The following is a 23926-nucleotide window of genomic DNA, read 5'->3' as shown; positions in this document are numbered from 1 at the left end:
ATCTGATGGCACGCCGTGCCCGAAACCTGTCAGCTTGAATCTGTGCATGGCCTGCGGAGCAGCCTGCCTTGTACTCGTCTCACTGTGGCAAGGAGAGCCCCACACGGAAGGCATAATGATGGCTGTACTGCTGCTCGGCCTGGGCTTGTAGGGGGCCTCACTCGGTCAGAATACTGATACTGGTCACGTACAGTGGTCAATTACAAACCCGTTGAGATTTTCACTCTGGTGATACCTGTTAACACTGCCTATAGTGATGTTGGTGACTGACTGTCAAATATTATGCAGTTCATATGCTTTTCCTTTCTTTTTTTCTTTCCGTGAATCGATTTGGCCATTTACTTGCTGCAATTTTTAGATTTATATAGTCTCCGTCCAATATTTGAGTGCTAAATCTGAATCTGACCACAGACAGTCAAGTCTTTTTTTTTATTTTCTTTTTCTCCTTGGTGTTAGTTGAACATAACATTAACATATGCAAACCATTATTGCTTTACAAATCTTTGTGCCGATTATTTTCAATTGTAATATAAATGTAATCTATGGTCTATTAGAGATCTATTGGTCCAGGATCAGGTCCGTAATCTGTGGTCTCTGGACAGGAGCCTTGTGAACTGCCTCCTACCTGACCGCATCTACGCTCCTCTTTTAATTAGATGGCTTAGCACAACGTTGTGTGTACATCAAGCTGCAAAGATATTGTCACGCAAGACCGGCCAACCAAAAGCAGAGCCGCAGATGCCGTCAGATTGGAGGCGGCTTGCAGGACTCCCCTCCAGCGGCCATGGATACTGACCCAGCTGATGGACCCGGGTCCTACGAAACGATTTTGCTTATCTTTATGGTATATATCAAATCTGAAGGATGGATCTTCTTTTTTTTCTTTTCAGCAATGATGTAGAAATGGAGACTGATCACTATTCCAACGGTTTTGCTGCTGCTTCATCTAATGGATTTCTTAATGGCAGTACAAAGCATGACAATGAATTGGAAGAATGTGACACCGAAATGGGTTTGTGCTTATGTTTATTGCCTTCAAAAAGTAGCAGCAGATCTTTTATACACTCAATGCCTGTTTTATTAGAGACTCCTACCTTTTCACAATTGAAGCTTTCCTGTATGGAAATGACATGACCACAAAGTGCAGCATCAAGTGAGGAAGGTTTCCTTTGATCAGATTAGAATTGGAAAACCAAGTGACCTGAGCGACTTCGAACGAGGCATGGTCATGGATTTCACTCTAAGGCTATGTGCCCACGATGCAGAAAATTTCCGCAGCGTTTCTGCATGTTCTTTGCAGTAAAAACGCTTGCGGATTTTACACGTGTTTTTTAAGCGTTTTTACATGCGGATTTGACTTGTGTTTTTCTAATGCATTGGGACCTCAAATCCGCATGTGGAAACGCACAATTAATGGACATGCTGCAGATTTTTCCGCTGCGGAAAATTCCACAGCATGGGCACAGAACATGCGAATTTTCATTGGGGATCATGGGGCATGGATTACCAAGCATTTTTCAAGCGTTTACGCTGTGGAAATTCCGCATCAAAAACGCTTGAAAAACGCATAGTGGGCACGCAGCCTTAAAATCTGGATTGAATGCAGCACTGTGCTAGTGAATGGGCTTTTACAAAACCAAATTCCCTTGTGGTGGATAGTTCTCACTATGAGTGATGTTGCGTCATATTCCTATAGCCTGTGTTCGGCTGGGTTCACCCCTGTGTTTGGGAATTCTGTTGCGTGTTAGTGTTTTAGAACTTAAAAAAAAAAAAAATGTTCTGAACTATGCCAGTCACTGCACGGATGCTACCTTGTACAGCACGTCACCCCTAAGACGAGAGAGTGGCTGTTGCAGTCTTGTGCATATAGTGGCATGTAAAAGTTTGGGCACCCCTGGTCAAAATGTACTGTTATTGTGAACAGTTAAGTAAGTTGAAAATGAAATAATCTCTAAAAGGCTTAAAGTTAAAGATGAAACATTTCCTTTGTATTTTTGGCAAAAAAAAAAAAAATATATATGGACATTTTTTAAATTTTAAAAAGTAAAATGGTCCGATGCAAAAGTTTGGGTACCCTTGGAGATTTGTGTGCGAAGATAACTTTGACCAAGGTTTCAGACCTTAATTAGCCTGTTGGGGTTATGGCTTGGTACTATCATCGTTAGGAAAGGCCAGGTGATGCAAATTTACCAGCTTTATAAAAACCCAGTCTCTTCTAACCTTGTGCCAAAAAACAGCAGCCATGGGTTCTTCTAAGCAGCTGCCTAAAACTCTGAAAATGGTGGGGGCCCACAAAGCAGGGGAAGGCTATAAGAAGATAGCAAAGCGTTTTCAAGTTGCCTTTTGCTCAGTTTGAAATGTAAGAAGTGGCAGTTAACAGGAATAGTGGAGGTCAAGATAAGGTCTAGAAGACCAAGCAAAATTTCAGTGACAGTTGCTCGTAGGATTGCTACAGAGGCAAACCAGAACCCCCGCTTGACTGCAAAAGACCAGAAAGATTTAGCAGACTCTGGAGTTGTACATCGTTTTACTGTTCAGAGACACCTGCACAAATATGGCCTAAGAGATGAGTCATCAGAAGAAAACCTCTCATGCATCTTCACCATAAAATTCAGCATCCGAAGTATTCAAAAGAACATCTAAACAAGCCTGATGCATTTTGGAAACAAGTCCTGTGAACCAATGAGGTTAAAATAGATACCTTTGATCATTGTGGCCAAAGAGATGTGTGAAGAAAAAAGGGTACAGAATTTCAGGAAAAGAACATCTCACCAACCATTAAGCGTGGGGGTGGATTAATCATGCTTTGGGTTGTGTTGCAGCCAGTGGCACAGGGAACATTTCACAGGTAGAGGGAAGAATGGATTCAATGAAATTGCAATAAATTCTTGATGCAAAAATAACGCCATCTGTAAAAAAAGCTGAAGTTGAAAAGTGGATGGCTTCTACAAATGGATAATGATCCTAAAAACACTTCAAAATCCACAATAGACTACCTCAAAAGGCGCAAGCTGAAGGCTTTACAATGGCCCTCACAGTCCCCTGATCTGAACATCATTGAAAATCTGTGGCTAGACCTCAAAATAGCCGTGCATGCAAGACAACCCAGGAATCTCACAGAACTGGAATAATTTTCCAATGAAGAATGGATGAAATCCCTCAAACAAGAATTGAAAGACTCTTGGCTGGTTACAAAACGAGTTTACAAGCTGTGATACTTTCAAAAGGGGGTGCTACTAGCTACAAACCATGCAGGATGCCCAAACTTTTGCATTGGCCCATTTTCCTTTTTGTAATTTTTAAAATGTAAAAGATGAAAATATATATATATTTTGCCTAAAATACAAAAGGAAATGTGTCATCTTTACCTTTAGGCCTTTTAGAGATCATTTCATCTTCAACTTGCTTAACTGTTCACAATAACAGTAATTTTGACCAGGGGTGCCCAAACTTTTAGTTACATGCCACTGTATAAGTGATGTCATTGCCCCACTACACACAGACTACGTCCCTTTAGTGTCCTTTTTTGGTTCTGACGAGTAAGCTTTGAAGGGTCACAAGGGCAATGGCGCAATATAACTTGCTTCTTTCCTATTGTGGCAGAGGTAGATTCAACTCAGGTGAGACGTCAACTGTGTGGAGGAAGCCAGGCTGCTGTTGAGAGGATGATATGTTTTGGGAGAGAACTACAAGCCATGAGCGAGCAACTAAGGAGAGAACGTGGAAAAAATGCCACTAACAAAAATATGCTGAAGGTAAATATTTGGTTGAATCAAGATTGCTTCTATCATTCCTTCCAAGTGAAGGCCTTACTTTTCCGTTCCTCTCAATGTCAGGAGAGTTGGACACCGATACTGGGCTGTTTTGAGCTGATACAGATTTTAAGAGATTCTTCGATATATTTTTACAAGGAGTCTGTCAGCAACAAAATGACTGTTCAAACAAAGCACAGGTGCTCGGTGCATCATGGCGTGGTCAGTGGCCAGTCAGTTCAGTGCACTCTCCCATCTACTTGTTTTCCATCTCTCTCTTCCTCCTTTGGCTCCTATAAAACACAGAGCTGTCAATCAAAGAATAGGGACAGTGAAGATGCAAAACAAGTTAGGGTGCTTTCACAGAGCGTTCTTCTCCTTGGTCCTGTCAGGGCTTGCGTCCGAACCCCCTCGCAAAACGGGATGTTGACATATGCGCCAATGGGGGCTATAGACTTTTTAATGGTGTCAACAGAGTCACCGTGTGTTCTGATGTGCATCATTTTTGGGTGTATACACCTACTGGAGGAGGACCCTCAGACATGGTAGACTGCGTCTGAGTGTCCGCCTCCAGTAGGCGTTTACAACCGAAAATTATGAACAGCAGAGCACACTGTGACTTTGTCGGCACCATTATACACTATGGCCCCTTTGGCGTATATGTCAGAATCCCGTTTTGCGGGAGTGGGGGTTTGGACGCAAGCCCTGATGGAACCAACGAACGTTGTGTGAAAGCACCCTTATCAGGACGGTTCACTGAACTGTTTGACCCACACTAAGGATACACCGAGCACCTATACTTGGTTTGAGCAGTCATTTTGTCCTGACAGTCTTCCTTTAAACTTTACGGGGGAAAGTCCGCATTGAGAAAAAAAGATGACATGATTTCCCACGAAATCCTGGAAGTGATGACCTCACAACCACCAGTGATCTGACGACTGAGACCACTGATTGGTTGCAGGGTCCAGGTGACGGGTGGTCAGGACATCATTTCTTCAGGCTGACCTCCGTAAAGTATAAAAAATACACCAGAGCGCTATAGACAGAAATTGGGTCACTTTAACCTCATACATGATGTAACATTCAGCAGGTATTACAGCTTGAATCTGTCCCCTGCTCATATGTCAGCTCTCTGCTAATAGTATATATAGATTATATAATGTGCTTATGGCAGGTGGTGGTGGTATGGATGACAAGCCTGTCAGCGGGTCTCCTACTCTTTTTTGATTTACTTTTGTATACAGTGCAGCCTATTAGAGGAGAGCTAGGTGTGTTATATTGGTGGTGTTTTGGACTAATCTACAATTTCTTGTCTTTATTATATACAATATATTTGTTCTTTCTTTAACTAGGACGCATTTAGTTTACTTGCATACTCCGACCCCTGGAACAGCCCAGTTGGCTACCAACTTGATCCTATACAGAGGGAACATGTGTGCTCATCCCTTAATAGTGCAATACTAGGTAAGACGTGTGCCCGGCACATCTCTACAATCTCCAACCATTACATTTTGCCTGTAACACAGTAATTCACAGATTCCCATTGCTCGTATGGCTGACAAAGAGACCAGGTCCATCCGGGACAAGGGAAAGGATGTGACACTAATCAGGGAACTTTTTTCCTTATTTGTTTTAAAAGCAAAAGAGAAGTTATTTAATACTGTCCTTCCATCAGTCCCGTCCCTCTGCTCTCATATTAGCACCCTGCTATCTCCCAGCAAACACTGCACCCATTTTAAACACAAAGACTGATATTTTATACAGTAGTTTGTCATGTCCCACTATGGTTACCATAGAAACATTCTGGGAATTCTGCCAAATCCAATGCAGCATTGTTAGTGTATGTGAGATCTGAGCCGTGTTGGGGATGTCTGTTCACATTTTCCGACTGCCAGTCTTTCTAGGACTCCATGCAGGCCCCCAGTCTTTCTAGGACTCCATGCAGGCCCCCAGTCTTTCTAGGACTCCATGCAGGCCCCCAGTCTTTCTAGGACTCCATGCAGGCCCCCAGTCTTTCTAGGACTCCATGCAGGCCCCCAGTCTTTCTAGGACTCCATGCAGGCCCCCAGTCTTTCTAGGACTCCATGCAGGCCCCCAGTCTTTCTAGGACTCCATGCAGGCCCCCAGTCTTTCTAGGACTCCATGCAGGCCCCCAGTCTTTCTAGAACTCCATGCAGGCCCCCAGTCTTTCTAGGACTCCATGCAGGCCCCCAGTCTTTGTGGGACCAGATACAGGCCCTCAGCCTTTGTGGGACCAGATACAGGCCCTCAGCCTTTGTGGGACTAGATACAGGCCCTCAGCCTTTGTGGGACTAGATACAGGCCCTCAGCCTTTGTGGGACTAGATACAGGCCCTCAGCCTTTGTGGGACTAGATACAGGCCCTCAGCCTTTGTGGGACTAGATACAGGCCCTCAGCCTTTGTGGGACTAGATACAGGCCCTCAGCCTTTGTGGGACTAGATACAGGCCCTCAGCCTTTGTGGGACTAGATACAGACCCTCAGCCTTTGTGGGACTAGATACAGGCCCTCAGCCTTTGTGGGACTAGATACAGGCCCTCAGCCTTTGTGGGACTAGATACAGGCCCTCAGCCTTTGTGGGACTAGATACAGGCCCTCAGCCTTTGTGGGACTGGATACAGGCCCTCAGCCTTTGTGGGACTGGATACAGGCCCTCAGCCTTTGTGGGACTGGATACTGGCCCTCAGCCTTAGTGGGACTGGATACAGGCCCTCAGCCTTTGTGGGACTGGATACAGGCCCTCAGCCTTTGTGGGACTGGATACAGGCCCTCAGCCTTTGTGGGACTGGATACAGGCCCTCAGCCTTTGTGGGACTGGATACAGGCCCTCAGCCTTTGTGGGACTGGATACAGGCCCTCAGTCTCTTTTGCCCCTTTTGAAATGTACCTTATTTCCATGTACATTATAGTACTGATATCACAAAAGGATGAATAGATTTTTAAAGTCTCATTTGTGTTTTGATAATCGTTATATTTCAATTACAATACATTTGCTAACAGTTGAATCGTTCCCTCTTTTGTGGCATGTGGGGCATGTCATGTGACAATACAACACGCCACATTGCCCTCTGGTGCCTTTCTGCTACAGAGTATTAGATGTGTGAGAGATGTCAGCTTTGCTCTCTGCTCATAGTCCTAGCCAGTGCTAACTGAACCTGCTTTAAGGATTCTTATTAATACTGAAATAGACACCATCATGCATCTTCTTTCTGACACAGCCCCTCAAATATACCGATATGGAGAAGGTATATGATTAAGGTTGTTATAGACTATACCTAATTTCCACCTTTTGTGGAAGCTGGCGCATTATGTTTAAAGGGAACCCGTCAGTTGATTCATCCTGCCCAAACCACGGGCAGCATGTATCAGAGCCTGGCTGCACGATTGCCGCCAGTTATGTTTTTCTCTGAAACGCTCCAAAGTTTCAGAGAAAACATAGTTTAAAGGTCCTTCCAAGAACAACCGGAATAGACAAGATTAATCCAGCTCTGCCCCTGGCAAGATAGTTCACAGGTGTACATAGAGAGACCAGTTGATCAATGGAGCGGAAGGGGAGAAGCCGGCCGTGGCCATGCCGCACTAGTCTCGTTTATTTCCATGGACCCCATCGGATCTTTAAACTGTTTTTTCTGAAACGTCGAGAAAACATTCCTGGCTGCAATTGTGTGTCCAGGCTCTGATCCATGCTGCCTGTGGTTTGGTGACAATGAGTGAGATGCATGATGGGTAGGAGTATGTGTGCTAGAATATGACCATAGCTGTACACCCATATGTCCGCTACAGAGCAATTTATTATGTCGGCCTTGGCACTGGAGAGTTTCCCAGAAAGATATTGTCCTGTTTGGGCCCACTGACCACAAGGCACTCTACTAGTGTTTTTCCATTTGCTTTTCAGAGTGTATATAGTAATCCCCAGTGCCAAAATAACTGGTTTGCCTATATTAAAGGGGTTTTCCAGTTTTAAGCTACAAGTCTGCAGTCACTCTATGTGACTGCAGACTTGTGAATTCTCACATCGCGTGCACTACTCACTGTGAGGATTCTCTGCTGCTGGCGCTGGGAATGATAGCAAGTATGTGATATCCTGGTCACATTCCGACTAGACGGTTTCCGGCAAGTGCATTGAGTGAGCCCACGCCCATCTAGTTGGATTGTGGCCGGGAGTATGCATATTGCATACATGCAGTCACATCACCGCTGCTCCTGACACAAGAGAACCCTCACAGCGTGCAATGTGAGCATTCACAAGCCTGTAGTCACCTAGAGTGGCTGCAGAAGGTAGTTTAAGACTGGACAACCCCTTTAAATCTTGTTGTCTAGGAGAGTTGGATCTTCTTATCATTGGTCTGGTAAGTTCCTAACCGTATTTTGTTTAATTCTATAGATATTCACAACCTGCCAAAGCAGCCGCCCCTGTCCCTGGCTTTAGAGCAAGCTGCGCAGTGTCTAGAGATGATGGCGCACTCAGGCATCGGATCCTGTGCTTTTGCCAGGTTGAGTGATTACTTACATTAGCTATGCAGTAGAAGAAGTCAACAGCCTACGTGCAGTATGGAAATACTGTAAGACACATAGACCAGCTCTAGTTACTTGGAACTCATTTGTTTCCTTTATTACGTTTGTAACAAGCACGTCCCTATCATTTGACTTTAGCCTTTTTTTTAATTATTATTTCATTCAGTTTTAAGAGGATGTTGCTATGGAATTCTGGTTTGCCATACCAGCAACAATTTGATTTGACTATATTAATCTATGTTAATCCTCTTACAATACTGAGGTACAGTGAAGAATAGCGAATCACAGGGCGAGGCTTACATTCAAGCTACCTGCTTGCAGCAGTCCTGTGTTTTTTTGTTTTTTTTTTAGTATTATTTTGGGATGCATTATAGACACTTATATGCTGTGCTGCAAGGATCCTTGTGATTGCAGGCTGTGCCGTTTATTTTTTTTCCTTTTCTGCGCACAGTTTATGGCTTCCGGATCCTCGCTGGCCAAGCTGTGTATCTTGAAACTGCACGCACTGTGAATGAAATCACAGGATATATGTAATACTTATCTAAGACTGCCAGTGTGCAGGTTGTGTATGGCACATCTCATGTGTAGACATCAATCTGCTTTTGTTTCCCCATTGAGGGCACCGTTAAAGGTAATGACATACAGTGTAGACTGCTGAGTTTCCATCCGTGTCATAAAACTTGAAATGACTCAAAAAAAAAAAAAAAGTGTTTATTTTTTTTTTCCTTTTCTTTCTTTTTAATCTGCACCTCAACTGTAGTCCCAGGACACGTTGATATGGCCAGCTTCAACATTTGTACTTGCTATGGGCTGTGTCATTGTTTTTCCTGTTGTGTGATAATCTCTTTATTGTAACATGTCAGCACAGCGTGTGACGTGAAGAATTCTTCTCTACTCCTTCTGTAACAGGACAGCTTCTTCACACTATATTTAGATAGGGATTGGTGTGTCTTTAATCATTTATTTATAGAAAAGAACCAAATATTTAGTCTTCTTCTAGGTATCTTAATTTCACCTTTGTACACTTTAATTTTTAAGTGCTAAAATATTGAATAAAAATGTTACTGTACTTAAATTAATCTGCCAATAAAAATTTAATTCGGAAACAAATCTGGTGTGTTTCTTTGACAGCAGATTTTCATATTCATTCGTAAGTTTATAAATGCAGTAGTGACAGATGATGTCAAAAAATATACTCAGTGGTCACTTTACTAGAGACGCTCGTCTGGAGGCAATCTAGACCTCCTTTGGCCTTTCAGAACAACCTCAAGATCATGGCATAGATTCCAAGTTGTGCAGGAATAATGACCCAGGAGGACAGGATAGTTTCTTGCAGAAAATTAGCTGGAGGTCCCATAAATGTTCTAATGAATTAAAATCTGAGGACTGTGAAGGCTGGAGAAGTAAGGAGAACTCATTGTCATGATTCTGAAACCAATCCATGACTATATCACCCTTGTTAATCAGAGGAGTATAGGGGGACAGGCACCACCAATATAAATGAGCTCTGTGCCATACATTCCAAAAAAAGTTAAATAAAAAGGAAGGAAGGACGGTGTATGAATGGCACCAGTAGCCCAAAATTTCATTTTGGGCTACTTGTGCCATTTTTACACCATCCTTCCTTCCTTTTTATTTAATTTACCCTTGTAGCATGATGCATTATCCTGCTGAAAGCATTGTTTTGATAATATCAGGATGGAATGAACAGATGAACTTGGTCACAGTGCTTGGGTAAGACCTACTGTCCAAATGTCCAGCCATACATATCAGAGGCCCCCAGCTTGTGCCAATAACATATTCCCCACACAATTACTCCACATCTTCAGCCAGAACCATTAATACCTGATAGGGAAGGGTTCATGAATTAATGCAGCATGTGCTATTTTCTGACACTATAGGTACCGTCACACTTAGCGACGCTACAGCGATCCCGACAATGATACGACCTGGCAGGGATCGTTGCTGCGTCGCTGTGTGGTCGCTGGTGAGATGTCAAACAGTCAGATCTTCCCAATGACGCAGCAACGATACGGCGACCTGTATAACAATGTCGGCGGTCGTTGGGACCCTGTCACATAGCAACTACTCTGATGATTCAGACCTCGATGAGGAACGACTTCTCAGTTCTGAGTCGCCAACGAGGTCGTTTGTAAGGTGTCAAACACACCGATGCATGCTACCCAGCGGGGCCTCAGCGATCAAAAAATGGTCCATGCCATTTCGACACGACCAGCGATCTCACAGCAGGGGCCTGGTCGCTGCTACGTGTCAAACTGCTGAGGTCGCTGTTGCGTCACAAAACTTGTGACTCAGCAGCGATCTCGCTTAGTGTGACGGGGGCTTATCTGCATGATGCAACAGAAATCTGGATTGATATGACCCTGCAATGTTTTTTTTCCACTGCTCAGGGATCAAGTTTTGGCAATCTTTTGTATACTAAAGTCTTATCTTGCTTTTTTGTCTCCCTTATAGACAGTGCTTAAATTGGTCATCTATTGTTATGGCCTATCCGTGCTAAGAAACAATGAGTTGTGTATTCAGACACGTTAATTGAGGCACCAGTGTTGTATTTGACAGTAATGGGCTTGGCTGTGCACCATCTGGATGTCATAACATCTTCTTCTGACTTTTTTTTTTAATTGTTTACGGGTTGTTTACATCTTCAGGATCTTTTGTGCCGTTATGCATTTTAGACACATTCTAGATGGACTTTAGGCAAGAGGGAATGGCCTATTGGAAAGTGGGCAGACACACGGTCTTGTGCTCTGACATCACTTTACAATTTGGCATGTAAGATGACCAATGTAAGCCGACCCAGAGATGGTGTAAACTTAAGACTAAGGCTACATTCCGACAATGAGCTTTTGGTGCGTTTTTGATGCTGCATATTTTTTCTTCCTCAAAAACGTCTTACAGTTATAGAAAAGTGGATAGGATTTATAGAAATTTCATGCCCACTGTGCTTTTTAACGCTGAGGTGAGGGTTTCAAATCCGCAGCATGTCAATTTCCCTTGCAGGTACGCTGAGTGTTCTATGCAGATTTTCCCCATAGACTTGCATTAGGTGTGGAAAATCTGCACGTAAAAAAAAAAAAGACAAAAACGGCAGCGTCAAAAAACAAAATAACACAAGTAACCTAATTTAAAAATAGGTTCAGAAATTCTGCAACATAAAAAGGTCATCATAGAAACGTAGCCTGCGATGCATCAAATAAGCCTTTTATTTCCTTGTTGCTGGGGGAGGTAAGGTGGCGATCCTCCTTGGGAGTTCTATTTTAGTAACATCATACTTCTGCTGAGCTTATTGTGCTACTGTGACATAACGTCTGTCAGTGCTTGTTCTGAAGTCTACACTGTTATTTCTATTTTAAAATATAGTCATAACAGTGCCTGGAAAATAAGCAATGATGAGAACTGCTCTGGAAACACTGACAGGTGTGTGCCAGGGGCTTGTGATTTTGCAGGACTGATAACAGCAGCTCTGGTTTAGGAGCCAACAGTGAGGATAGCTGTAGTATAACTGCTGTATCGAAATTAATGGTCTGGCAAAAGAATACTGGGATCTCAGGAGTTAACTCCAGGGCTGTGGAGTCTGTAAGCCAAACCTCAGACTCCTCAATTTCCATGACACCAACTCAGGCTCCACGACTCCAACTCCCTCATACATGGCTCATGTTTAAGTGATAAATTTACTGTAGCACCGATTCATCTCAGCTAATAGTCTAGACCCTTAGATCAGGAATAGGACAGACATTTATAGGACATTTCATAACTTTCCCAAATTCTTACGAAAAAATATTCCCCACAAACTGCATTGAACTACTGGACCCAATTTATTATATAGTTTAGGAGTCGGAGTTGGTCCATTTTATACAGACTCAGACTCCACAGCCTGGAGTGTAGCTATTGTTGGGTCAGGCAAATGTGGAAGGTTTCCTTGGCAATGAGCTATAAACAATGACAAAATGTGAGATCCATCCTTTAAAAAATATCAGCAACTAACACAGCAAGTCCAATTCGGGGTATTTGTCATCTCATTCTCTTTTGATGGGACTGTCAGCACAGAATGACTGTTCAAATGAAGTTCCGACGCTCGGTGCATCACGGCAAGGACAATCATTTAAATACACATTCCCATCTGCTTGTTTTCTCTCAATCTGTACCCCCCATTTCTTTGACAGCTGTAGCTTCATAGGGCCAGAGAAGGGAGAAGATAGCTGGAAACCAAGCACGTGGGAAGGTATATGTAAATGATTGGCCCTGCCGTGCTGCTTTCAGCGCCTGTCCTTGGTTTGAACAGTCATTCTGTGCTGACAGTCGCTTTAAATCACATGTGAATTGAAACACCCGGCAAACATTTTCTTTAAATAAAAAAAACATTATTTAGTATGATGCCAAAACACAGTCCAAGGATATGTACAAGAAATAATTGACTTTAGGTGCATATTGCTACTTTAGATTACAGCAATGTCTAAATCCACAGGAGTAACTCCTAATGCTGAGACACTGCAGTGTCAATTGCAAACGTGCTTATTTTCATGCTGTCTAAATATACCAGTTTCATAACATGAGAATAACCTAGTCTACGTTTTATCCTGTCAAACTTTAGATAGCATTAGTAAATCGGCCTCAGCATGTTTTATTTAAAATGTTTGTGTAGGTGGAGTAGTAAATGTATAAAGGAGGTAGCTTTTTCTTATATAAAAACATTTTTTTTAACAAAAATAAACATTTTGCACCTATTTAGATTGAAAAAAATGGATAAGCCAGATTTTTTCCCTTTTGCGTAAGGGAAGAAAAAACAGTTTATGCTTCATGGGGGCAGTTTGTCATTTTCTGGATGCAAATGGCTGAAGAACTGGGTGAACTAGATGGACATAGAGGTTGTCTGGTACTTTTACATTGATGGCCTGTCCTTGCGATGGATATCAGATTGGTGGGCGTACAGTACAACCGCCAGTCAGCTTATTTGCCGGGGATTGCTGTGTGCAGGTCTGTGGAGTCTGAGTCTGAGCCCATTTTGGTGGAGTCGGTATAAAATGGACCAACTCTGACTCCTAAAATATATAATAAATTGGATACAGTAATTCAATGCAGTTTGTGGGGAATATTTTTTCATAAGAATTTGGGAAAGTTATGAAATGTCCTATAAATGTCTGTCCTATTCCTGATCTAAGGGTCTAGACTTTTAGCTGAGATGAATCTGCGCTACAGTAAATTTATCACTTATACATGAGCTGTGTATGAGGGAGTCGGAGTCGTGGAAATTGAGGAGTCGGAGGTTTGGCTTACTGACTCCACAGCCCTGGCTGTGTGTCGTTCCTGCATCAATCTGGTATTGATGAGCAATAGGCCATCAATGTAAAAGCACCTGACAACCTATTTAAGGCTTTGTGCCCACGATGCAGAAATTCGCAGGATTTCTGCATGCTGGTTGTCAAGCGCTTTCCAAACGATTTTAGCATCACTTGGAAAGTGCTTGACAACTTGGTCACACTATATAAATCCATGCAAAATAAAAAATAAATCTACTTACCTTCTGGTGGCCCCCACAGACTTGCTTCGCTCCGTCCTGGCTGCCGGCAGCTCGCGGTACACTACACTGAAGGACCTGCCGTCACATGACTAAATGACGTCAGAGCAGGTCCTTCAGTCCACCGCAAGTTGCCAGCAAGTGAAGACAAGGAGAGCCGGGGCCATCAGAAGGTAAATATGATATTTATTTTTTATTTTATTCTTTTTTTCACAGGTTCTATGGTACCTGGGTCCGGAGGAGAGTCTCCTGTCCTCCACAACCGGGTACCATCCGCACATTGGAACGCATGGATTCCGCATGTACAGATCCAGTGATGCATAATCCATGCGTTCCAATGAAAGTCAATGACGGCGAAAACGCAGCACTTCCGCAAAATAATTGGTAGTGCTGCTTTTTTTTCCGCAATGATAATCTGCAGCGGAAATTTCCGCAGCATGTGCACAGCACATGCGGATTATCATTGGGGAACATGGCAGGCCTTCTACCATGCGTTTTTTTAAGCGTTTCTGCAACGTTTTTGCCGCTGCGGAAACGCTTAAACGCATCGTGGGCACACAGCCTAATAATAAAATGTAGATGTTAAATTTAGGAAAACTAAAAGTCTTGCTGTACAGATTCCATCTGATAAAATTGTTATTTTCACTTTACTATAAAGTCACTTAACTAATATGGTCCAATGGTTTTATATATATATATATATATATATATATATATATAAATAAATATATATATATATATATATATATATATATATATATATATATATATATATATAATAACAATTAAAAAAAGTATAATTTGCCACTGTTTTGGGGATATAACAAAGTACTTAATTACAGATGGGAGGACTATGGTTTACCCCTACTGTTCTTTATATACTGGCAGAGAGACAAACTTCACTCTCACTTGCCATGACATATGTACTTTTCAGCAGCAGAAAGGAAGGAAGGGAGACACAGACTTCGTTACTTAGTGGTAGGCGGAGCCCCACAGGGATAGTTCACCTCAGATTAAAAGAGTGACGACCGGCCCCTCCAGTATAAAGGCTCCTCCTACTCCCATGTTCTTCAGTCTTAAATTTGAGGTCGCAGAGGATAGTCGCTGCCTTTGCAGCTCCTCAGAAGATTTTTTTGTTTTTTTCCAGGGAGACCAGGGCCCCCCGTGGTCTAGAGGTCTCAGGGGGTCTCGGCGCTGCCAGGACCCCTGACCCTCCCCTGACAGTCCTGCGTACCCCTTAAGGAGGTCCCCGCTGAGACCTGTCGGCCCCGGGGGATACAGGGCGCTTCCTGGCGGGGTCGCACACCGCCTGTGCGGTCCCTGCGCGCTCCGCCGTGGAGGGAGCAAGGGCCACAGCGCCACACATCCCTGGGGGTCCCTGTGGCGCACAGCGGGGTGAGTGCTCAGTAATGTGGAGTGCTTCAGCAGTTGCTGCCACTGTTACTTGTCATAGTGTGACTGCCTTTCTTGTCCCTTGCAGGTGATGCATATGGACAAGGGCTGGCAGGGGAGCAGAGAGGGGCGTGGGCTCCGTTTGTTTAGAGTCTGCTGGGAGTGATAGTCCCTTGGTTGGGCAGACAGCTGTGGGGGCGTGGCTCGCGCGTTTTTTTTTGCTTTCTTCCTGGCCTCTTATACAGGCAGGAAGCTCTGGTACCGCGTGCTTACTGAAGCTCCGCCCCTTCCTCCTCCGGGCTCTGCAGTCAGCTTCTCCTCGACAGAGCTTTCTGCCTTCTGCTCCCCGTTCTCTGCCACACCGCACGCTCACTCTGGAAGAGCAGTCTCCGCGGCTGGTAAGTCACTCCTGCCTTTTAAGGTGGAAGACTGTCTTTTTTCTATTACAGCGCTTGGGCACTTTCCTGCTTGTCTATTAGGGCAGGCAGGGCGCGATATACAGCGCTGCTATTTTCTCTGCCAGGCACACCCTTGTCTTTTAGGGCAAGGTGTATTGCGTGACTTCAGCATATTAACCCCTTCTGAACAGGACCTGCTCATCAGAGTGGTTAACTATTTCTGGTGCACACTTTGTTTCCAGTTTTGTTAAGTTAACTGTTTTTTTGCCCAGCAGTGCTGGGGTAGCTCGTGCCTTATAGAGTGGGAAGAGGGGGAAAAAAAAAAAAGTAGATTTCCCCCCCCCCCCCCCCCCCCCCCCCCTTTGAAGCAGGCTGTGTTGGTTGAATTCACACACTCTAGGTTGCCATACACATTATAACAGGCTGGCATCTGGTGTGGGGGGCATGTCGGATCAGGGACCAGGAGGCGCGGACCTCTCTCCCGATCCGTTCCAGGTTCGGTCGGGCGTTTCTGGTACACCTAGGCCCTCAACGGCATCAAGTTCGACCCTTATTGATGCTAAGGTGGAGGCGCTCACTCGCTCCATTGATGGTCTTTCTGACCTCCTGGGTCGTTGGGTGTCGGCTAAATCGCAACCAACGACTCGAGGCAAGAAGCGCCGCAGGACTGTGGTGGGGCTGTCTTCTCCGCACAGCACATCAGAGGCTTCAGATTCACCAACAGGTTCGATGGGTGAAATCTCCGACTCTGAGGTAGAGGATCGGCAGAGTTGCTCTGCTTCGCTTTCTAGCCGCGTGGATGCTCTTATTGGGGCCATACGGGAAACTTTACAGCTGTCTGAAGAGCTGACTAAACCTTGTAAGTCGGCCCGGCTGTATTAAGATTCGCTTCGGGCTCGCTCATTTTTTCCAGCGCATGATGAACTTAACGAGGCAGTGGAGAAGGAGCGCCGGTGTCCGGATAAACGCTTTCGGGGGATGCGGTTTTTTGATGCTCTGTATCCCTGCGCTACGGAGACTATCGCTAATTGGGTTCCCTCCCCTGAGGTGGATGTATCTCTGTCTCAGCTGAGCAGGTCTTCCTTGCTTCCTGTTAAGGGGAAGGCCAGTCTTCAGGATCCCCTGGACAGAAGATCAGAGTCAGCGGCGAAGTCCATCTATGAAGCCGCAGGTCATGGTTTTCGGGCGGCCTTAGGGGTCATGTGGGCCAGTGAGGCTTCTCTGCGGTGGGATCAGTTGCGGACGGCATGGCAGGATGGGACTCCGCTGTTGGAAGTAGAAAGGCTTTTTCAACTTGTGGAAGATGCATTACGTTATGGCAGGGATGCAGTACTGGACACTGCTTCTGTTCTTTCTAAAGCTCAATCTTCAGCGGTCACAGTCAGGCGAGCACTGTGGCTCAAACAGTGGACCGGGGACGCTGTATCCAAGCAAGGTCTGCTTAGTCTGGCGTTCAGGGGTGGTCAGCTTTTTGGTTCAGACCTTACAGAGCTGATTGCCAAGGCCAAAGCTAAGGATGGTGCTTTGCCTCAGAGAAGGGCAGCGGCATCCACATTTGGCAGGGCAGGGACCAGTAGAGGTCGTCGGTCCTTTCGGACCCGGGGATGGTTCGGTCAGCCCTCTGGGAGATCGAGCCGTCCCTCATCTTCTGGTAGATCCGCCCAGAAATCCCGTGTTCCATGGAAGCAACATTTCCGTCAGGACAGACTGGAGATTGACAAGAAACCCGCTAAGGCTGACTGACGCCAGAAATCCCGCCGAGGGCTCTCGGGTGGGAGGTCGTCTGCTACAATTCGGATCAATTTGGGCATCCCACATATCAGACGCCTGGGTGACGCGGGTTATGTCAGCAGGCTATTTCATAGAGTTTCATTCTCAACCTCCAGACAGGTTTCGTCAGTCATGCATTCCGTCCGTGCCAAGGCTGGCTACCGCTCTGTTATGGGAGGTCGACTCTCTTCTACACCAAGGTGTAGTGGTTCAGGTTCCTCCGGAGGACCGGGGAAGGGGTTTTTACTCCAACCTGTTTGTGGTCCCCAAAAAGGAAGACAGATTTCGCCCTGTGCTGGATCTCAGAGATCTGAATATTCATGTCCGGACCCGGAAGTTCCGCATGGAGTCTCTCCGCTCTGTGGTAGCGGCCTTGTCGCAGTTCGACTTCTTGATTTCAATGGACATTCGCGACACCTATTTGCATGTCCCTATCGGCAGGGCTCACCAGCGTTTTCTGCGTTTCGCCATAGGTCAGGCTCATTACCAGTTTGTGGCCCTACCATTCGGGTTGGCCTCGGCTCCCAGTATCTTTACAAAGACTCTGGCTCCTCTCATGGCGCTTCTTCGAAGACAGGGGGTTACGATTCTCCCCTACCTGGACGACCTGTTGATAGTGTCGCCCACAGCGGAGGAGGCGATAACAGCTCGCGATCTTTCCCTTCAGTATCTGGAGGACTTCGGGTGGCTGATCAATTAGGAAAAGTCGTCATTGGAACCGGCGCAGTCTATCCTGTTCTTGGGGATGCACTTCGATACAGTTTGGGCAGTGGTGTCCCTGCCTCCTGTCAAACAAGCAAACCTTTGTCGCCAGGTCTGGCTTATAAGGTCGGCGTTGGCAATGTCCCTTCGGCAATGCATGCGCGTTCTGGGTCTTAAGGTGGCGGCTATGGAAGCCGTACCATTTGCACTATTTCATTCCCGAGATCTCCAAAATCTTATTCTGACCCGTTGGGATCGATCACTGGCTTCGCTGGATCACTCTGTCATTATCTCCTGCAGGGTGCGAGAGTCTCTTGGATGGTGGTTACGTCCGGAGACTCTATCCCTGGGGAAATCCTTCCATCTCCCGAGGTGGTCGGTGATTTCCACCGATGCCAGCCTGACGGGCTGGGGGGGAGTTTGGAACGACCTCTGGGTTCAGGGGGTCTGGTCGCCAGAAGAGTTTTCTCTCCCGATCAACATTTGGAGTTGAGAGCAATTTTTCTCTGCCTCCAACATTGGACGGTCCTGTTGAGCGGTCTGTCGGTCCGGATCCAGTCGGACAATGCGACGGCTGTCGCGTACATCAACCATCAGGGCGGGACGAGGAGTTCCAGTCTCATGACGGAGGTCTCTCGGATCCTGGTCTGGGCCAAGTCCAGAGTTCCAGCAATCTCTGCAATTCACATCCCAGGGGTGTTGAATATCTCGGCGGACTTCCTCAGTCGCGAGCAGATGGACCCTGGGGAATGGAGTCTCCATCCAGAAGTGTTTTCACTGCTGTGTTCCCGTAGGGGGACTCCTCAGGTAGACTTGATGGCATCCAGGCTGAACGCCAGGGTTCCGACGTTCATGTCCAGATACAGGGACCCGGAGGCTGTGGCGGTAGATGCTCTAGTGGCCCCGTGGGGTCAGTTCAAGCTGATCTATGCGTTTCCGCCGATATCCTTACTTTCTCTGGTGATCCGACGGATCAAACTCGAAAAGGTATCAATAATTCTGATAGCACGCGGAGGACGTGGTATTTGACGCTGGTGTCTCTTCAGGCGGCGCCTCCGTTTCCGCTGCCCCTTCGCCCGGACTTGCTAACCCAGGGGCCCATTCGTCATCCAGACCTGAGGTCTCTTCGTTTGACGGTGTGGCTCTTGAGACTGAGATCTTGACCCCGTCACGGTTTTTCGCCCGAGGTCATTGCTACCTTGCGGGCGGCCAGGGGTCCAGCTACGACTAAGATTTATCACAGAACTTTGTAGTCTTTCTATTCATGGTGTTCTGAATCTTCAAGAAACCCGAGGGTTTTTTCCATCCCCAACCTCTTGGCTTTTCTGCAATATGGCTTGACCAAAGGTCTAGCAGTTAGTACCATACGGGGTCAGGTATTTGCACTATCCGCGCTTTTTTGTAAGGCTATTGCCTCACGCAGGGACGTGCGTTCTTTTTTTCGCGGAGTTGCACATCAGTTTCCGCCTTGGAGGGCGGTTGTGGCTCCTTGGCGGCTCAATCTAGTCCTGGAAGCTCTTCAGCATAGGCCTTTTGAGCCTATGGATTCTGCTAAGCTTTCGTTACTTTCCTGGAAGGTGGCCTTCCTGATGCAGTCACCTCTTTGAGAAGGGTTTTGGAGTTGGCGGCACTGTTTTGCTCGCCCCCTTTTCTGGAATTTTTTCCGGATCGTGTGGTGCTTCGTATCCGTGGATATTTTTTACCTAAGGTGGTGTTGCATTTCCACATTAATCAGGACATCGTGTTGCCTTCTCTCTGTCCGAAACCAAACAATCCAAAGGAGCAGGCCTTGCACTCATTGGATTTAGTGCAGGCTTTAAAGTTCTATCTTTCGATCACACAGGGTTTTCGGAAGTCGGACTCTCTTTTTGTGATTCCTGCTGGTCCTCAGCGTGGTCAGCGTGCTTCCAAGGACACTATAGCTCGGTGGATACGCTCGGCTATCCTGGAGGCGTACCGGCTCAAGGTCGAGCCTTGTCCGGTTAAGGTTCAGGCTCATTCCACGAGAGCCGTCGGCTCATCGTGGGCTTTTCGTCAGGGGGCCTCGGCAGCGCAGCTCTGCCGGGCGGCCACCTGGCGCTCCGTGCACACCTTTACTAAGGTTTATAAAAGGTGGACGTGAGTGCTTCCACCGATGTGGCCCTGGGACGCAGGGTTCTGCAGGCGGCGGTGGTGTAAATTATTTATTTCCTTATTATTTTCCTTTATTCAGCGCGGTTTGCGCACTGGCCTAAGTTACGGGGGTGTTGGGGATGCTGCCACTATTTCCCACCCTTAAGTTTTGTACTGCTTTGGGACGTCCCACTAAGTAATGAAGTCTGTGTCTCCCTTCCTTCCCTTCTGCTGCTGAAAGACGGATTTTGGTAAGAACTTACCTGTAAAATCCTTTTCAGCGAAGGAAGGAAGGGAGACACAGCACCCTCCCATGGCAGTTAGTTAGATTTTTTTTGTGTTTTCTAGATGCTGCGTGACTCCTTCCTGATGACGATCATCTGGACTGGGTTTAGCGCTCTACGGCACTTTTTCCAGCATCACCAGCTCTACACAGTTGTCAGGTCCAGTAAGGTATGCCTAGGACTGTGTGTTTTTTGTTACATAACCTGTTTTCTCTCATTTCTGAACTTTCAGAAGGGGATGTGTTGTTCTGCTGGTGGGGTCTGCTCTTCCTTAGCTTGTGTACGGACTGAAGAACATGGGAGTAGGAGGAGCCTTTATACTGGGGGGGGCGGTCGTCACTCTTTTAATCTGAGGTGAACTATCCCTGTGGGGCTCCGCCTACCACTAAGTAATGAAGTCTGTGTCTCCCTTCCTTCCTTCGCTGAAAAGGATTTTGCAGGTAAGTTCTTACCAAAATCCGTCTTTTAGAAAAGGCCTCTGGAATAAATGATTACCAAAGCCATATCATAGCGCACAATTTCCTTTCCACGAGCTTTGATTCATCTTTCCAGCTGGGCGTAGATCCTTGCATGGTAGCCAAATGAATGAAGTAAAAGGCGATGGGTTTCTGAGGATGGTCTTTAAAATGAACTGTGATGAGACGTGTATCTGCAAAAAAAACCCAAAAGGTTAAATGTGATTTCTTATTTTATTTACACCATTTTATCTAATTTTTTTTTCAAAGCAAAGTTACATTATAGAATCTAATGGAATGCCACTAATCATCTTGCCTCACAAAAGGTAAATGGCTCATGCTAGAGGCACCTTGGATCTATAGGGCATACTGCGGAGACAAAAGAACTGTGGTGTGTTGATAGTAGAGCGGTAATGTTTGCATTCAACACCCACGCTGGCTATACCTGACATGTAACAGTCAGTGTGTCTCACGAGGTCGGATTACTTTGCGGGATCTCAATAGCTAACAAACACTTATTGACTCCTGTCACGAAACTGCCTGCCCTATGACAGCAGCTGTTTCTACAAAAGCAAGTGAATCGTCGTGACAGCGGTCTGTGTCATCTGGACAACAGGGGATTCACAAGGCCTTGGCCAACTCATTGTTTTACTCAACCTAGTACATAAAGAGGCCACAGCTGTCATTCAGGGGTTGACACAAAGCACATGGCCACTGGACCCTAATGTCAATATAAGTACCGCAACACTTGAGAAAAAAAAACATGAATTGATGCAGTTTTAGGGGCTTCACCCGAACTTAGTGCACAGTCAAAAAATTGCATGCAGCAGTTGCAGAGTGTGTATGTTGGCACACTTCCTAACATGCAGTTTTAGGTTAAAAGGGTGCTCCAATTTTTTTTTTTTTTTTTTTTTTTTTACTTATATGGCGCCGTTAATTCCACAGCGCTTTACATACATCATCACCACTGTCCCCAATGGGGTGCACAATCTAGATTCCCCATCAGTATGTCTTTGTCTGTTCTCCCTGTGTTTGCATAGGTTTCCTTCCAAACTCCTTGCAGATGTTGTCCTTGGTGGGATTTAAAACCAGGACCCCAGCGCTCCAAAGCATCACTGCTAACCAGTCACAGTGCTGCACAAAATCCAAATTAATTTTTGTCCTTATCTATTTAATCTCATAATCTAAACTATTTTCTCATATACTTGAATTAAAAATTCCCTCCTATCCTTCCCAACTTTTTATTTCCTACTTCCTTTTTGAGAAACCTAGTGCATGCTGGGATACTCGGAAAGCGTCTTCACGGGGCAGAGGCTGCAGTCACTGCCCCCTCCCTGAGCCATCAGCATGCACTGGGATTCTCTAATGAAGCATCATAAAAAGGGAAGTGGGAAATAAAAAAGCAGTTATAGTGTAGCTAGGGAAGGAGAGGGAATTTTTAATTCAAGTATATTAGAAAATAGTTCAGATTATGGCATTAGATAAACAGCGATTTAGGTTGAAAATGAATTTTGATTTCAGACCAGTCTTTTTAAGTTCACACTGAGTTTTTGACGCAGCGTACTTTCATTGCACAAACAAAATGCAGCATCTTACAGTTCCAGCTAAGTAGATGGAATTTATAGAAAACTCATGCCAATTGCGGTTTGTTTGTTTTTTTACTCGGCGTAAACTGACCTGCGGTGCGTGTCTGAAATCTGCAACCTGTCAATTTCTCTTATGGGTACGTTGAGTTTTATGTGCGGATTTTCCCTGTACAATTGCATGAGATGCAGAAAATCCACCAGTGAAAAACACGAGTTTTTAGTGACTTTCCGCTGCAGAAACATCCTAAAAAAATCTACACCTGATTGTATCAGTTTTATCAAATCCAAATACCTTGAAGTATAAAAAACAAACCAACTTTATTTAAAACATGACCTACAAAAAAAGACAAAAAGCCTTAGTGTCCAAAACACACACAAAGAAAAACAGCAAGTAACATCTGCAACATCAAAAACTCATCAGATACACATTGTGGGAACATAGCCTTTGGCTATGTGCCCACGATGCAGAAATGCTCCGGATTTTTCCTGAGCGTTTCTGCATCTCCCTGGCAGAAAAAAAAGCATGCGGATTGTACATGCGTTTTTCCTGCCAGGGACATGCGGATGTGAAGCGTTCTTCACATGCATTTCCTCATGCGGGTTGACAAGCGCTTTCCAGGCGATTTTAGCATCACTTGGAAAGTGCTTGACAACTTGGTCACACTATATAAATCCATGCAACCGGCATGGATTTATATATTGTGACCTTAAAAAATGGTTAAAAATAAAAAAATAAATCTATACTTACCTTCCGATGGCCCCCGCAGTCTTGCTTCCCTCCGTCCTGGCTGCCGGCAGATCGCAGTACACTGATGGACCTGCCAACGTCAGCATCGTGTGACCCGTCACATGACTAGGACGTCAGCGCAGGTCCTTCAGTCCACCGCGATCTGCCGGCATGAGAGGACGAGCGCAGCGGGGGCCGCCAGAAGCTAAATATAAATTTTTTTATTTTATTAGTTTTTTTTACAAGAACTATGGTACCTGGGTCTGGAGGAGAGTCTCCTCTCCTCCACACCCGGGTACCATCCGCACATTGGAACGCATGGAATGCGCATCTACATATACAGTGGTGCGGAATCCATGCGTTCCAATTTAAGTCAATGGTGGCGAAAACGCAGCGCTTCCGCAAAATAACTGGTAGTGCTGCGTTTTTTTCCACAATGATAATCCGCAGCGGAAATTTCCGCAGCATGTGTACAACACATGCGTATTATCATTGGGGAACATGGCAGGCCTTCTACCATGCCTTTAAGCGTTTCTGCCACTGCGGAAACGCTTAAAAAACGCATCGTGTGCACACAGCCTTTGACGGCAAGAGGCAGCTACTTAAGTGGCAGTGGGCTTACTCACTTTACTGTTTCAAATATATGCCTTCCTCAGTGTTATCTCCCTTATCAGAGA

At 45.5% G+C, this 23926-nt stretch overlaps 1 protein-coding gene across 1 annotated transcript in view; it reads left to right on the top strand.

The window, feature by feature from the left end:
• RANBP9 (RAN binding protein 9) overlaps nt 1-9397 on the top strand; it is a 79771-nt gene extending 70374 nt beyond the window's left edge. Inside the window, exons 11-14 of the mRNA XM_073678792.1 lie at nt 891-1012; nt 3604-3755; nt 5105-5216; nt 8157-9397. Coding sequence (XP_073534893.1) covers nt 891-1012; nt 3604-3755; nt 5105-5216; nt 8157-8287 — 517 coding nt within the window. The 3' untranslated portion in view covers nt 8288-9397. The remainder of the gene's footprint in view (nt 1-890; nt 1013-3603; nt 3756-5104; nt 5217-8156) is intronic.
• The last annotated feature ends 14529 nt before the right edge of the window (nt 9398-23926 follow it).

This window comes from Phyllobates terribilis, unplaced genomic scaffold, assembly GCF_046119375.1.
Source record: "Phyllobates terribilis strain yellow unplaced genomic scaffold, ASM4611937v1 Scaffold_4__5_contigs__length_816908805, whole genome shotgun sequence".
Classification (NCBI taxonomy): Eukaryota; Metazoa; Chordata; class Amphibia; order Anura; family Dendrobatidae; genus Phyllobates; species Phyllobates terribilis.
Note: the sequence above shows the minus strand (reverse complement) of the source record. Positions and strands in the feature narration are given on the sequence as shown.